At 52.3% G+C, this 15,578-nt stretch overlaps 2 protein-coding genes across 3 annotated transcripts; one reads left to right on the top strand and one right to left on the bottom strand.

Annotated features, from left to right (window-relative positions):
• Positions 1-1,669: 1,669 nt before the first annotated feature.
• On the top strand, positions 1,670-7,301 carry RAB3A (RAB3A, member RAS oncogene family). The gene is made up of 5 exons (XM_067733234.1): positions 1,670-1,829; positions 2,976-3,203; positions 4,347-4,465; positions 5,096-5,220; positions 6,461-7,301. Exons 2-5 carry the CDS (start codon positions 2,976-2,978, stop codon positions 6,649-6,651), a joined length of 663 nt encoding a protein of 220 aa, XP_067589335.1. The 5' UTR covers positions 1,670-1,829; the 3' UTR covers positions 6,652-7,301.
• A 53-nt stretch (positions 7,302-7,354) lies between these two features.
• On the bottom strand, positions 7,355-10,326 carry MPV17L2 (MPV17 mitochondrial inner membrane protein like 2). 2 transcript variants are annotated; one of them, XM_067733235.1, is made up of 5 exons: positions 10,063-10,320; positions 9,264-9,434; positions 8,486-8,562; positions 8,197-8,325; positions 7,355-7,876 (listed from the first exon to the last, which is right to left on the bottom strand). In XM_067733235.1, exons 1-5 carry the CDS (start codon positions 10,247-10,249, stop codon positions 7,778-7,780), a joined length of 663 nt encoding a protein of 220 aa, XP_067589336.1. In that variant the 5' UTR covers positions 10,250-10,320; the 3' UTR covers positions 7,355-7,777. The 2 variants fall into 2 exon arrangements, with proteins under 2 accessions (XP_067589336.1, XP_067589338.1); XM_067733237.1 differs by having other exon boundaries at positions 7,862-7,993; positions 10,063-10,326.
• Positions 10,327-15,578: the final 5,252 nt, after the last annotated feature.

The raw sequence follows: 15,578 nt of genomic DNA, 5'->3' as shown, positions 1-15,578 counted from the left end.
GGCCTTTACCCTTTGGGAAAAAAATAAGTGGGTATTTCCGATCGACACCCACGTACAAACCCGGAAGCATGCATTTGGGAGGTCAGGGAGCCTAGCTGCCTTGCACGCCCTCCCCTCCACCTGGGCAGCGCCTGGAGCCCCCCCCCCCAATCCCCCACCCCAAAGCGGGAACTCGACTGCTGGTCTTCCCGTGGGGAGAGATTGGAGGTGGATTTATATTTATTCATTATCTTTTTCTGAATCTTCCCAGCTCTCCGCAGTGGGTTTGTGATACTTTTATAGTCTGAGTGAAGAGGAGGGACAAAAATGTTATCCTTAGAAAAAAATAGATTTCCCAACTGCAAGGAGAGCTGGAGGGACGTCTCCGCACTTCCGGGGCGCTGGGGGCGGGGGTGGGGGGAGTGGGCGGCCTCCAGGCGCTAAGTTATTCTGGTTTCTAGGCGCCTCTGCAGCTGGCGAGCTTTTTATAAAAAAGACAAGCCCCGCCCCTCGTCTCCTGAGGAGGAATCAGGGAGATCAGAATTTTCCTGGGGCCACACGCCCCCTGCCGGGTGTGGGGACCGGAGTTGGGGTCAGGGCAGAGACCTGGAATGGAGGCCAAGGTCTCATTCTTCCTCCCCTCCCCCAATTCTGACTTTTTCACATGAAGACGGATGTGACAGGTCACCTTGGACCCCAAAGTCTCCATCTCTGAGTCTCATTTTGCCAGGATGGAGGAGGGAGGACTCTCTGTCCCTGTCTTTTTAAACTCAGGAACCAGGGAGGAGTAAAGCATCTCCCACCCCTTGTCTTTATTGTTGGGTCTTTGAACCTCGCTCGTATCCTCCCTGTTTCCCAGGTTTTTTACCGCAGACTTTGCGAGTTTAAGGGACAGGCCGTTTTTCTGCCCTACTTCCTGCATTTCGTTGAATTTTTCTCTGGAAAATGGGGGGCAGGAAGGAAAGGGGTTCCTGGAGCGTTCGTTAGCCCCTTCCTTTTTTCTGGAAATTGGTGGGGAAGGGTGACTCTCTTGATCCCAATTTCTTCTTTCTTTTTTTTTTTTTTTCTTTCTTTTTGGGTCTTACAGCTGAAATTAGACGGAGTCTATCTTGACCCCTATTTCCGCTTTTTCTTCTTTTCTACTTATGTTGAACCCAATAAATAGGAGACGTGGAGCATCTTCTCGAACCTCTGTGCCTCTTTTCTGAAATTGGGAATAGGGAGCGTTTAAGGAGAGGTCACAGCACCCTGGACTGAAAGGGGACCTCCTGAGTCTCCGACCTGGGTGCATGGGGGCGGGGAAGGGGAACACCCCCAGAAGACCCAGGCTCAGCCCAGGCCTCAACCTCTCGTCCCTTCAACCGCTCGGGAACCGCCATTGGACAGGAGGAGGGCGTGACAATCTTTGATTGGCTACTTAGCCCGTCGCTCGAGAACTTAAGCCAATGAGGAGGCGCCGCGTAGCCCCGCCTCCCTAACGCTAAAGAGAGGTGGAGCCGGCAGGCGATTCCACCCCTCCCGCACCGCTTCTGCTAGCTACTGGATGAGCTCGCTGGGCCCCGCCCCATTCTCATGTCAATCTGCGTGAGAACCCCGCCCCTCCCGGCTCTGCGTGCGACCGTGGACCACCTCCCCATCTGTGGCTCCTCCCCAGAATGGCGTCACGACCTCATCTGCATATGAAGCCCCGCCCCTCTGTGCAGGACGTCACCGCGGACTGCAGGGGCCTGAGCCGCTGCTGTCGCCTCCGCTGACACGCAGCCCCACATCAGCGCACTGGGGGCCCTGTCACCGCCGCTGCCAAAAAAGTCGCTGCCGCTAGGGTCGCCGCCGCATCAGTGTAGGGCAAGGTGAGCTCCCGGACGGTCCGGTGCGCTCCCTCTCGGAGCACATACATAACCTTCATTTGACTGATGGGCTGGGGTAGGGGGACGAAGTTGGCCGGCGTTAAATGAGGGGAAGGATGCGGCGGTCGCGAGCCTGGGGAGGGGTAGGGCCCCGGCTTCCTCTACCTGCCCTATCCTCACCCCCCACCCCCATCCCTCCACCCCCGGCTCTGCGGCGGAGGGGGAGGGGAGACGAGACCAGTGCCTTGCGGGAAGCTGTGCGCGCGGGAGGCTCCGTGCGTGCGCGTGCGTGTGGTGTGCACACGCGTGTGCGCGCCCGCCTGTGCGGGCGGATCTGTGTGTACCCTTGCTTGTGTACCAGGGTATTCTCGTGTGACCCCTTGGAGGTCCCGATCCAAGTTTGTGCGTGTTTCAGGCATGTGGAGGGAGACGCGTGGACTGTGCGTGTGCGTGCACAGCAATGTGCATATGTGCACGGAGATGCGTGCCCGTGTGGGTGACGTGTACTCGGCTGCACGGGTGGAGGACGCAGTGCGCACGGGTGGGTTTGCACATTTGTATATGCATGTCGGTGAGCAGACAGGCTCCGTCCCGTGCACCGAGTGTGTTCGACGCTCAGATATGCACGAGCGTGTCCGAGTGTGTGCCCTGCTGTGTGCACGTGAGCGTGTGCACGCCCCGCTCCTATCACGTGATGTAGCTGTCTCAGCCCGAGCTCTCCCAGCCTGGGAGTCTGGGAGGAGGACTGCGGACACGCGTCCCTGTGGTACCGTACACGCGTGTGCACGTGCGCCCGCGTGGCTCAGTTCTGAGGAACATGAATGATTGATGGGGGGCGGGGCCGGCCGTAGTCACCCCTCCAGGCGCAGCTGTAGTGCTTAGGTTACAGCCGGACCTGGGGAACAGGCGTGCTGGAGGGGGCTGCAGGGGTGTCTCTATCCCCTGCGTTCTGAGGTTCTCCCCTGAAACCTCGGGCCTTTCAAGGTCATGGCCCGCCCTCTGCCGTGGGCTGCACCGTTACTACTGGGGCTCCTGATGGGATAAGGGTAACCTCCGCCCCCCTCTGGGAGCTCTCCATCCTGAGCCTGGGCTTGAGTGTTTGGGGGTGGAGGGAGACCCCTCACGCTCGTCTACGCTCCGCACCCCCAGATGGCATCCGCCACAGACTCTCGCTATGGGCAGAAGGAGTCCTCGGACCAGAACTTCGACTATATGTTCAAGATCCTCATCATTGGAAATAGCAGCGTGGGCAAGACGTCTTTCCTCTTCCGCTACGCAGACGACTCCTTCACGCCTGCCTTTGTCAGCACTGTAGGCATTGACTTCAAGGTCAAGACCATCTACCGAAACGATAAGAGGATCAAGCTGCAAATCTGGGTGGGTCCAGCTGGGGGGCTTCTGGCTTCATCACTCTCCCTCCCGAGAATAGCAGCCCCAGCTTTGCCTATTTCTTTCCTGTCTAGATTCATTCATTACACACTGGGCATTTATCAAGCACTTACTGTGTACAAGGGGCTAGAGGCACTGAAGAGAGTGCCCCTGTTCTTCCATCAGTGCCTAATCAGTGCTCTTCAGGGGTGGGGAAGGAGCAAATTCTGGGTCCTCTCCTGACCCTGACATCATCAGATGCATCATTTGCTTGGTGCCTCAGTTTCCCCGTGTTCAAGTTCCTCCATGTGTGTCTGTATCAGGTTTGAGAGGGATCTTGACCCCCAACCTCATTCCCTGGGACAGGAGCAGGCTCCTCCGTCAGGGTCTTCTGGCCACTTTCCTCAACGCCCCCGAGGCCTGAGGAAGCCTGCCAAATGCCAAGTCAGAACTGCTCGTTCCCTGCCCACAGTCCTTCCGCGGCTCCCACCTCACTCCGGGTAAAACCTGCACCCCTCCAGGCAGCCAGACCCTGCCTAGTCTGCCCCTGTTGTCACCCCATCTCATGTCTCCTTCCATCTCTGTCTCAGCCTCTTCATTGCTCCTCAAATGTACCAAATGCAGTCCCACTTCAGGGCATTTGCCCGGGCTGTGCCTTCTGCCTGGACCGTCCTTCCTCTGATCCCCACATGGTTCCCTCCCTCATCCTTCAAGTTTAAAATTGAAGGCAGCCCACGCTGCCCATCCTTGTCGGGCTTTTTTCTCCTCAGTCCTTGCCACCCTCTGACGATACATTTTCTACCTTTTCACAGGTTTATTGTCTGTTTCCTGCACTGGATTGTCAGTTTCACAAGGGCAGCGATTTTGGTCCATTTTGTTTACAGCTGTGTCCCCAGTGCCCAGCACAGGGTGTGGCACAGGTACACATGTGTTGATTGAATGAGGGAACGATTCTGTAGGTACCTTAGGATGACTGGGTACCACATTCCCAGTGCAGGCAGCCAGCTCACTCTCCCTGACCCACTGTGCCTCTGGGCAAGCCCCTGCTCCTCTGGGCCTCGAGGGCGCTGGACCTGACCATCTCAGAGTTCATACCCACTCTGAGGAGTTTCCGTGTGTGTCCTCTCTGACACCCTGTCTCTTCTTCCCCAGGACACGGCGGGGCAAGAGCGGTATCGGACCATCACGACAGCCTACTACCGGGGCGCCATGGGCTTCATCCTCATGTACGACATCACCAACGAGGAGTCCTTCAATGCGGTGCAGGACTGGTGAGCGTGCCCCCACCTGCTCGCAGATGGTCTTCTGAGCTAGGCTTGGTGTAAAGCCTGGGGTACAGGCAGAGATCAGGGAGCCCCAGCTGCTTGGCAGAAATGTAAATAACAATATTGGGGTCCCAGCCCTGCTATCAATCTATAATCATTAAAACAGTGTGGCATCAGCTCAAAATAATGGGAAGCAGGGTTTCAGGTGGAAAAATGAAACTGTAAACATACAGGAAAAAAAAATCTGGGAGGGACAGAAAATATGAAGACAGTTTGCATAGGTTAGAGGATATAAACATTGACATTTTCTGACTAGAGTAATGATACATTTTGAGAAAATGTTTGAATTTGTTTAAGAGCGAGAATCCTTCTCTGGGGGTGGGGGGTATCTGGGAAGGATGGGAAAAGCTGCTTGAAAGAGGGACTCTCAAGAGCAGTGAACTGTGGGAGCAGACACCTGCAGAGTGTTCCTGGCAGGACAAAGACAGGGAGGAGGATCGAGCCTGCCTCCCTCAAGAATTAAAGAATTAATGGGAGGTGGGGGCTGGAGTGGGGGGAGGATGGGGGGAAGGGGGAGAGGGGGGCAGAGCTCAGATTCTCCAAGCCCTAACCCTCCTCTGTCACCACCTCCTCCAGGTCAACCCAGATCAAGACCTACTCATGGGACAATGCCCAGGTGCTGCTGGTGGGGAACAAATGTGACATGGAGGATGAGCGGGTGGTGTCGTCGGAACGCGGTCGGCAGCTGGCTGACCACCTGGGTGAGTACCCAGTGAGGCTGGACACCCACAGGCTAGGAAAGGGACACTGAGGCCCTGAAAGGGGAGGAGACACACCCAAAGTCTCACAGCAAAGCCAGGATTCGAGTCCAGATGATTCATACTTTCTGCAAGCTGGCCTTGATCCAGGGGCCATTTGAGGTGAGTCTCTTTTTTTTTAAATTAATTTATTTTATTTATTTATTTTTGGCTGCATTGGGTCTTCACTGCTGTGCGCGGGCTTTCTCTAGTTGCGGCAAGTGGGGGCTACTCTTTGTTGCGGTGCACGGGCTTCTCATTGCAGTGGCTTCTCTTGCTGCGGAGCACGGGCTCCAGGCACGCAGGCTTCAGTAGTTGTAGCACGCAGGCTCAGTAGTGGTGGCTCGCGGGCTCTAGAGCACAGGCTCAGTAGTGGCGGCGCACGGGCTTAGTTGCTCCGCAGCATGTGGGATCTTCCCTGACCAGGGCTTGAACCCATGTCCCCTGCATTAGCAGGCGGATTCTTAACCACTGCGCCACCAGGGAAGCCCCTTGAGGTTGAGTCTGATGGATGCTTAGGAGTTTGCTCTGCAGGAAGTTTCTGATTCATTCTGATACTCTCACTGCTCAGCCTTGTGCTGGGTGTTGCTGGGCCCCTGAGAGGCCTCCAGCTTTGTGAGAGAGGAAAGGACCTCAGCTGGCGGAGCCAGGCTCTGCCTGGCATAGGTAAGTCTTCCTGGAAGTGGGCCTTGGATCTGGTACTTAAAGAAAAAGGAGGTCTTTCAGACAGAAGAAACAGTGTGGGCAAAGGCCAGACATGGGAAAGATCCTTTTGGCAAAGTTTTATGTGACTGCAGCATGAGGGTCACTTGGAGGAAATATGGCTGATCTCGCAGGGCCTGAAGCACGAGCTGAGGAGCCAGACCTTTCAGAGGGCAATAGGGAGCCATGGAGAGTGTGTGAGCAGGGGAAGGCCTGGGTCTGAATGTCAGATGCCGCCAGGGCCAGGGCTAGGCTGGATGGTGGAAGCAGGGAAGTGGGTCTTACCAGGGCTCTGGGGACAATGAGAGGGGATAGTTTTAGGGTGAAGAAAGGAGTGCAGGAAATAAAGGCTGACTCAGTCCAGTGTTGCTTCCCCAAGGGACCTGTCAGTGCCTTTAACATGCAGTTGGCACTGGGAATCTCCAGGTGTTACCTGCCCTCAGAAAAGTGTCTCTGGGCGTGGGGGAACCAGGGTCCTCACCCCTCCCTTCCCTGACCACAGGGTTCGAGTTCTTTGAGGCAAGCGCCAAGGACAACATTAATGTCAAGCAGACCTTTGAGCGGCTGGTGGATGTCATCTGCGAGAAGATGTCCGAATCATTGGACACAGCCGATCCTGCAGTCACGGGCACCAAGCAGGGCCCACAGCTCACGGACCAGCAGGCGCCCCCGCACCAGGACTGCGCCTGCTGAGAGCTGCCCCGCCCCATCCTGGCCCCGCCCTCTGGGCCTGAGCCAGGGCCCCTACTGGCCATGGGCGTGAGTCCCCTGCCCTGATTTAGCCCATCACCCTATTTATTATCGTAGCTATTTATTTATTTATTTATTGGAGATGTCCCCCAGGGGCTCGGGCACCCCACCTGCTCCGTGCCCCACCCTGTACATACAGCCCTGTTCCCGCTCTGCAGTGGCGTGTTGTGGCCCCGTGAACTCACCACTCACCCTTCTCTCCAGACCCCACCTTTTTATAAATTCACCCCCATCAACAGTTATCAGTTTTTAAGTGGGGGCCGGATGACACCCCAGCGCAGTCTGGTTGCATGATGCAAGGTAGCCAGACCTGCCAGCCTCCTGGCTGTGACACGGTAGGTCCAGGTGACTGCAGGCATCTCGACGTGGACCACGGGGTGTGTCAGAGCCAGGAAATGGCCCGCCTGGCTCCTCGCCCCCAAGGTTGTACCTGTTTTTGGAGGGGGGTGGGGGCTGCTGTGGATATTCACCACCCTGGGACACCACCTCTCACCAGACCTGTTCTGATGTCATGAGTGTCAAACATGCCCCCCAGTCCCCCCAGGAGATGTCATGACAACACTACACACACCCAATAAAGTGAATGGACGACACAGTGTCCCTATGAGCGCCGGCCTGCCAGTGCTGGCTTTGCTCATCCACAAGATTTTCAATTACAAAGAGAATTTAATTCTCTATACTTCCATAGTCCACGAACAGAGGATGAGACTGGAGGCTACATACCCCACCCAAGGCTCCAAATTCTGGGGGCCCTGCTCCAAGTGTATGGGCGATGTCCCCACCTTGGTCCCAGAGTCCAGCCCGCAGGAGTGTTGAGGGCTTGGTACTAGCTGGCTGGCTGAGGCCCAGTGCTGAGGGTGGAACGTCTGTCACCAGTCACTTGAGGCTCTCCCAGAAGGGTTGGGGGATGACGGTCCATCTTCATGGTTGTGTTCCAGATGGAGAAACGGAGGCCCGGCAGTGGGCTTGGAAGGGGCAGCCCAACCGGATGCCTAGGAATCAGGGTGGGCCTAGGACTGGGCCCAGCAGTCCGTTCCCCTTCCTGCCCAGGCGGCTGGTCAGCTGAGGGTCAGTCTTGCCCTGGCTGGCATGTGGTGGCAGTGTGGGGCAGCTCAGTCTGCACAGTGCCCAGGGCCACACAGCCTGGGGGCGCTGGGGGGCCTGGGATCTGTCCACACAAGAGGATCTGGTTACAGGCATTTGTTCATCCCTCTGGGCTCCTCACTGAACCCTCCTCCACCCGTCAGGGCTGGGGTCAGCCTTGCCGGACAGATGCGGCAGGGACCTGGCCGAGGTCACATCAGACAGAAGACGTGGGCTTGGTCTTCACCCCGCTATTGATCAGCAACCCACCCACCCACCATGGGGTGCAGGTTGTCCCGGGCACAAGAGACTCGCACCCTGGAGCGTAGTTGTACTGCCATTTGGGGCTCACACATGTGGCCCCCCAGGAGTCCCCTGGGTACTTGGTCTGCCCACTGCGCTTACCCGGTATTTCAGATAGGAGAGGTATGTGTCCCAGCCCAGCGTCAGGCCGTTGATGTAGGTGACTCGGAACTGGGGGGGCACGAAGAGGAAGTTCACCAGCTGCGCAGCAGGCCACACGCACCAGTCAGTCTACGGGGAGGGGTGGAATGCAGTGAGAGGCGGGGCCGGGCGGGGCCGGGTGGCTGTGAGAGGTGGGGCTTTGAAAGGGGGTGCCTGTGAAAGGGAGAGGAGGGACAGATGCAAGGGGGCGGAGATGAAGGATAGGCGGGGCCTGGGCAGGCACGCCCACCTTGTAGAATTCCCAGAACTTGTCCCGCAGCTCCTGGCAGCTCTCGCCCAGGGTCTGGCCCTCCAGGCAGCCAAGGCCTAGGAAGGAAACCAAGAGATGAGAGTGTCAGAGGCTGGGGAGTACGGAGTACGACAGTAGAGCGGGTGGGGTAGGACCCCTGAGGAACAGTGTCTCAGGCAGAGGAAACAGGACATTTAAAAGCCTTGCAGTGGGAAGGGCAGCACAGCAGGGTGGCTAAACAACAGAACAAGTCAAGTCGGGGAGAAGTGAGAGGAGAGAGGTCTGTCGTGAATAATCGCGTACCTTGAGGGATGCAAGTGAGAGGAGAGAGGTCTGTCGTGAATAATCGCGTACCCTGAGGGATGCGTACGCCACACACCCTTCTTGAGGCTGAGGCTAGTTTATTACCGGTCCTAGGATGCTTGTGCCCTGTCAACGTCAGTCTCAGCTCCCCTTCCTCCAGCCTCAGAGCCTTTGCGTGGGCTGTTCCCCCTGCCTGCTGGCTCCTTCTTCAAGTCTCAGCTGAGTGTCTTCTCCTTTGGGACGTTCTCCCAACCCAGGGCAGCCCCATCAGACACTGTCTTCATCCTTCCTACATTTAGCATCCTTCTCTGTGATTCTGCCATTGACACTTGCCTCCACTGAGTCTGTCCTATCACCACTGTACCCCAGCCTTCAGGAGGTGCATCAGTAATGGGTCTACACATCCTTAACACAAAGTTGGCTCTGTCCCTCCCGACCTATGAGGGGCAAAACCCAAGCTCACGGGGCTCCTTACCCAAGAAGTACCAGACGCCCAGCATGGGAGAGGCCACCAGTTGGTCGACGAGGACCTTCCTGAGGACGTTTGGGAGGCCACGGAAGCCAGATGCAGGGAGCAGGCGGTCCAGCCAGAGGTACCAGTAGTGCAGGAAAGGGCCCATGCTGCAGCCCACAGCAAACATGCTCGCTGTGGGCAGTCCAAGAGTCAGGGGGTGCATGTTAGGCCAGCAAAGCCCCCAATTCACTCCCTCCCTAAGACCTGGGTAAGCCTGACACTCTCCCAGAGCCCAACCCATTACTAGCCCCACTGCCACGTACCATTCCAAGAGCTGCGTTTGCATTTTCTTCCCTCATTCCCTCACCACCGTGGCAGAGTGTTCTACCATCGCCCCGCTTTCCAGAGGAGGAAACAGAGGCACAGCGGGTAGGGAAGTGTGGGACCAGGGCGCGATCCTAGGCTGGCTGGGGCCAGACGCTGCGCCCTTGACTACCCCGGGTGCAGCATCCTGTGCTCAACGCTAGATCTCTCAGTGCAAGAGAGAGGGAAGCGGACCAGGGGTTGGGCGGGGACCTGACCCTCAGGATGGGAGCGAACAGAAACCCCACGTATGATAGGGGATGAAGACCTCCGAGGGGGGAGGGGACAGAGATCAGGGAGGGGCTGTCTAGGGTGCACGCTGAGGTCAAGGGTCTTGCCAGGGACTGAGGTCACGGGTCATGGGTCACGGCACGCGGGTCCGGGTCACAGGTCTCCGAATTGAGGTTGGGGCCAAAAATCCTCTGGGGTCAAAGGCCAGCAGCACTCGCCCCCTCACCTGAGCGCCGCATGTCAAACTTCTGGCCGGGCCGGGCGCGGATCTCCCAGGACTGGCGCGCTCCATCCCCGGCCGCCATGAGAGTGCCGCAGCCCAGCGTGTTGGTGACGAGCAACGCACGGCCTTGGAACAGGGGCTGCCCCGCGGCCCAAAGGCCGCGCAGCCAGCACCAGCCGCCGGACGCCATCGCCTGCCGGGACCTAGGAACCGGCACACCCGGCCGCCCTGCCCATGCCGGCCAATCTCCAGTCACCCCGCGTCCCGGATCCCCGCCTCGCGCCGTGCTACCCAATCGCACGCTGCCTTCGTGATTTGCATGCTTTCCCCAAGTCACTGCAGCCAATCGCCGACCGCTTACCTCTTCACTTTGCCCGCCCCGAGAGGTATTAGCCAATCAAAAGTCGGTATCCCGTCTAGAGGCTAATTGCCGAACGAAGCCGCACACCGCCTTCCGCGCCTTACGGGCCAATCGCAAATAGGCTTTGTGTCACACCGCGCATGCCAATTGCTGTCGTTCTAACCTCGTTTTCCCGCCCCTATCAGCTCTGGCCTATGGGTAACCGCCTCCACACCCTTATTTGCCTGCCCAGTACTGAACTGGCCAATCGGAGACCCTCGCTGACTATCGTTAGGCTGGCAAATCATTGACTGTCGTCCTGCGTCCCGCATTGAGATGGCCAATCTTGAACAACTCTACCGAGTTCTCTCTTGTAGTTGCCCTCCAGATTTCCAGATTCTCCCGAAATTCCTGAAAAGGGGATCGGACTGTGGCCATGACTACCGGGGCGGAAGTCCAATCCCGCAGAGACTCGAGAAAGTGGGGGCGGGGCGACAGTTCTGCGGCGCGCGCAGGCCGCTGGGATCCTTGTGTAGACGTTGACCTTGGTCCTGACGACTGCTGGGTATCTGACCTCAGTTCAAGAATAATATAATTAAAACGTTAGGCACTGTTCTGGGCACATGACGTGCATTAAGACATTTCACAGCAACTTTGTGTTGCTGCAGGGACAGTTTTATCACCTTGTTATTTCCTGTGTTCCTGGAGGGGAAAATGTGAGTTTCAATGGAAATCTATGCGTTACCTACAGGAACAGGGTGTCGCAAACTGTAGCCTGTGGGCCAAATCCTGTCGGCGCCGGTTGTGGTGAGGCTCGCGAGCTAAGAATTCTCTTACCTTTTTAAATTGGTCGGTGAAAAAATCCAAATAATATTCTGGGACATGTGAAAATTATATGAAATTCAAATTTCCGAATCCATAAATAAAGCTGTGTTGGAACACAGTCATGCCCATTTGTTTCTTTATTGTCTACTCTCATTACAATGAGCAGTTGCAACAAAGATTGTATGGTCTGCAAAAACTAAACTATTTACTATTTGACTCTTTACAAAAAAATTTTTTTCCTCTTTGTTAGAGGACACCCTTCAGGGTTTTCTGATTTTGATTCTATGGGAGATATTTTATAAACCCTGTGGTTATAACTGATAACAGGGAAAAATAATTCTTCCCTATAGACATGCAAATGAATTCTGCTGAGTGGAGAGACGCCCACCCCCCATTTTTTTGCCTTCATTTGCACATGCATTTTACTGTGCTTGTTTTGTCTTGTTGTTTGGTTCTTCTTTGAATTGGGTTTAACGCCTGACCAGTTAGTTCCCTTTATTAACAACGAGTTAACAATTTTTAACACATGCTCATTTTTATTTCTGTATGAGAGTCGTGATTTTTACCTTTTTTGGGAAAATTATCCTTCAACACTTCCTACTGCTGTCAAGTAACTCAGTCTGGTATTCCAGGTTCCAGATTTTACTGCATTTTTGTGGAAAACCTCCAAAATGGTTAAAAGAGGGGGAAAAGTCAAATTATGATTCACGAAACAGAGTCAGGTCAACTTTTTCAGCAGAGAAGTGCATTTCATGGTGGCTGAAGCCCTGGCAACTCCAAGAGGTAAGAGAATCTCGCTGATTCTCTATTTTTCTCATCTGTGTTTTCCTCTCTCTAGATAGGTGCCTTGTTTTTGATGTTTTTATGATGGGTAATGTCACCAGCATTAGAGGCATCAGGGACTGGGAATTTGGCTTTATGGTCTGACCATTTGGCAATCTCTATCAATGTATTACTGGTTTACTGGCTGAAAAGCAATGGAGAATCCATTAAGAATTGAGTGCCCACCAGGAGGAACAGCTTTTGACGTCTAGACCTGTGATTTTGGGTGTTTCTGTTGAAGGAGTTTTCAGAACATGCCACCGCAAAATATGCTCCTCTGGCAGATTGATTATTTTGAGTTAAAGGCATTAGTAAGACTGCAAGATGCAAGAAGGGCTCTTGGTCTTTCCTTTTTCTTACTGAAAGCAGGAAATAAAATTCCCATGGCAAAGGTGCCCTCCCTCTACTGGGAGGAAGAAACCCTCTTATCCCCAGAGACAGGGAGTCAAAGCTGAGAGAAATCTGTACAAACAGGTCTTGTTGAAATAACTCTTATCTTCCTTTAGTCTCCCCCATGTATTTTAGTTGCTTTTCTGCAGTTGACGCTCTGTTCAACCTAGTAAATAACAAGTCTTTGGGTCTTCATTTTTCTTGCGAAGACTCCCACGTACATGTAAATAAATTTTTTATGCTTTTCCCCTGTTAATCTGTCTTGTGTGTCAGTCTCAGCCAGAGACTTGTGTGCCGAGAGCTTGGCTTGGCTTTCTGTCTGCTAGGCCATGCTGGTTTTGGTCCTACATGTCCAACCATCAGGTGAGAGCCCTGAGAATATGTAGATGGCCAGAAAGAAATGTGGGTTGCACCCCATTTGTGGCTAGGGTCCTACCGACTACTGGACCACTGTTGCCAGCCTCTGAGGGGAATTGTCTAAGTCTTTCTCTCTTCTGCCCATCTTTGGGAGTGGCTGTGGAACTTGAGAGAGCTGCCTTTTTTGCACCCTCTTTGGGGACCCCTCTATGGTTTAGTCATAGAAGCCTGATTGGTTTTGGTTTTGAATCACTTGGTATGCTTTTGGTTAAAAAAAGAAGTTAAAAAAAAAAAAAAAAGGGAGTTCAATACTGCCGGGAAAATTTACTGTTTGTCTGGGCTGAAACCTGATGATAAGGTATTGAAAGGATTTTTTTTTTAAAAGGAACTCGATGTCAGAAATTGGCTTTATTGGAGACATTCAGAGCCTGACTGGAACTATTTTCAAGGCCTTCTTCTTTCCTAAGCTAAAATGGAACTATGTACTCAGAGGGCTATTTGGAAATACACCGGCAAGAAAAAAAGTTTAAAAAGGCTTCTTCACAAATATTAGTAACTTGATCCATCTGCCAGAAACACACTTTGGATCCAAATTTTTTTTTTCTTCAATAATGAGTTTAAAATTCTTGTACCTGTCTCATGGCTAAAATTTAAAAATAAAAGTTATAAGATCTCTGCTTCTGTCTCTAGGTTTATGTTTGTCTATATACATGTGCTATTCTTCTACCTCTGGGAAGTATTGCTAAAAATTAACTTGTAAAAGAGCTCTATTTAATTGGCTTTAAAAAAAGTGCTTATGTAAGTTGATTAGTCATACTGTCTCTACTAGATGTTTAGATTATAAAACTGTAAATTCAAACTAAGAACAAAACAGACAATAAAAGTTAATTGCTTGAAGTATATCAAGCACAATAGTAAATTTTAAAATAAAGGAGGTCATCTATTTAACTTTTTACATTCTTCTGTGATTTTTGATACTTGCTTGATTTATCAACAAGAAAAATAACAAGATTGTGGCTAGCTATTTAATGACTCATGAAATTTTCATGAATAATTTAAGCATAATTGTTAAAAACAAGTTAAGTAATAAATGTAAATAGGATAAAAGTTTATAAGTGAACTTCTCAACAATAATTTTGTTTTATAATGTCTCCTTAAAAATAGTTTCTAGGGCTTCCCTGGTGGTGCAGTGGATAAGAACCTGCCTGCCAATGCAGGGGACATGGGTTCCATCCCTGGTCCAGGAAGATCCCACATGCCACGGAGCAACTAAGCCCGTGCGCCACAACTACTGAGTCTGCGCTCTAGAGCCCGTGCTCCGCAGCAAGAGAAGCTACCGCAATGAGAAGCCCGTGCACCGCAGCGAAGAGTAGCCCCTGCTCGCCACAACTAGAGAAAGCCTGCGTGCAGCCACGAAGACCCAACACAGCCAAAAATAAATAAATTAAAAAAAAAATGTTTCTAGGGCTTCCCTGGTGGCGCAGTGGTTGAGAGTCCGCCTGCCGATGCAGGAGACACGGGTTCGTGCCCCGGTCTGGGAAGATCCCACATGCCGCGGCGCGGCTGGGCCCGTGAGCCATGGCCGCTGAGCCTGCGCGTCCGGAGCCTGTGCTCCGCAACAGGAGAGGCCACAACAGTGAGAGGCCTGTGTACCGCAAAAAAAAAAAAAAAAAAAGTTTCCAGAATCATTTTGGAAACTTGAAACCTTATACTAAGTTAAGTGAAATGGTGGATATTCATTGAATATGTAGATAATCTTCAAATATGAGAAAATACTGAAATATTAATCACTAAACATAAGTTTATCTCGTTGGCTTCTTAACTTTTACAAAGGGACTAGTGATGTTTCCGTTAGTAAACACGTCCTTTGCCACATCAAAAAATTGTATTATAAGGAAGCATATGCTTCTAGAAATTATGAAATGATGTATTCATAAATTTGCTAATCTACTATAGAATGTTGGTATGGCCACAGGCAGTTTACAATTGCTTGCTTCCTAGTTTTCACTGGAACTTAGGGTTATGAATTATAATCAATGTAAGTAAATGAAACTGCTAGGAATAATAAAGTTACAGAAAAAAAACTCTGTATGTGAAGTGTGCACGGAAAATAAGATGTGTTTCTGCAGGAAAGAGTATGAGGTATGAAGGATGCGCTCTTTTTTTTTTTTAATTAGCAAGTATTTAATGTAATTTATTTATGTTTGGCTGCGTTGGGTCTTCGTTGCTGTGCATGGGCTTTCTCTAGTTGCGGCGAGCGGGGACTACTCTTCGTTGCGGTGCGCGGGCTTCTCATTGTGGTGGCTTCTCGTTGTGGAGCACAGGCTCTAGGCGCGTGGGCTTCAGTAGTTGTGGCACACAGGCTCAGTAGTTGTGGCAGTCGGGCTTAGTTGCTCCACGGCATGTGATATCTTCCTGGACCGGTGATTGAACCCTTGTCCCCTGCGTAGGCGGATTCTTAACCACTGAGCCACCAGGGAAGTCCAAGGATGCGTTCTTAGGAAGGAAAAAGAAGAGTAATTTTGTCCTTGTTTAAGGGTATTTAGTGATTGTCTCAAAATACAAAAGAGGAAAATAAAGGAGAAAAACCTAAATGGATTTAGAAAGTTGGAGAGGGAGAAAGAGGAAATCTTATCTTGTGTGGTCAAATTGGCAAAAATTAAATGGATTATTATAAGAATTTAAAAAATGAGCTTTATTTAAAATTGTTTTTATTGAAATATAGTTGATTTACAATGTTGCATTAGTTGCAGGTGTACAGCAAAGTGATTCAGTTATACATACA

Source organism: Pseudorca crassidens, chromosome 3 (assembly GCF_039906515.1).
Source record: "Pseudorca crassidens isolate mPseCra1 chromosome 3, mPseCra1.hap1, whole genome shotgun sequence".
Classification (NCBI taxonomy): Eukaryota; Metazoa; Chordata; class Mammalia; order Artiodactyla; family Delphinidae; genus Pseudorca; species Pseudorca crassidens.
This window is presented reverse-complemented; position numbering and strand designations above follow the sequence as displayed.

Excerpts from the sequence above, each read along its gene's own strand:
- RAB3A (XM_067733234.1), top strand. The coding sequence starts at position 2,976 with ATGGCATCCGCCACAGACTCTCGCTATGGGCAGAAGGAGTCCTCGGAC. Across the intron at positions 3,204-4,346 it reads GGATCAAGCTGCAAATCTGG|GACACGGCGGGGCAAGAGCG; the intron begins GTGGGTCCAGCT and ends CTTCTTCCCCAG. Across the intron at positions 5,221-6,460 it reads GCAGCTGGCTGACCACCTGG|GGTTCGAGTTCTTTGAGGCA; the intron begins GTGAGTACCCAG and ends CCCTGACCACAG.
- MPV17L2 (XM_067733235.1), bottom strand. The coding sequence starts at position 10,249 with ATGGCGTCCGGCGGCTGGTGCTGGCTGCGCGGCCTTTGGGCCGCGGGG. Across the intron at positions 8,563-9,263 it reads GGGCGTCTGGTACTTCTTGG|GCCTTGGCTGCCTGGAGGGC; the intron begins GTAAGGAGCCCC and ends TTTCCTTCCTAG. Across the intron at positions 7,877-8,196 it reads TCTCCTATCTGAAATACCGG|ATCCCAGGCCCCCCAGCGCC; the intron begins GTAAGCGCAGTG and ends TTGTGTGGACAG.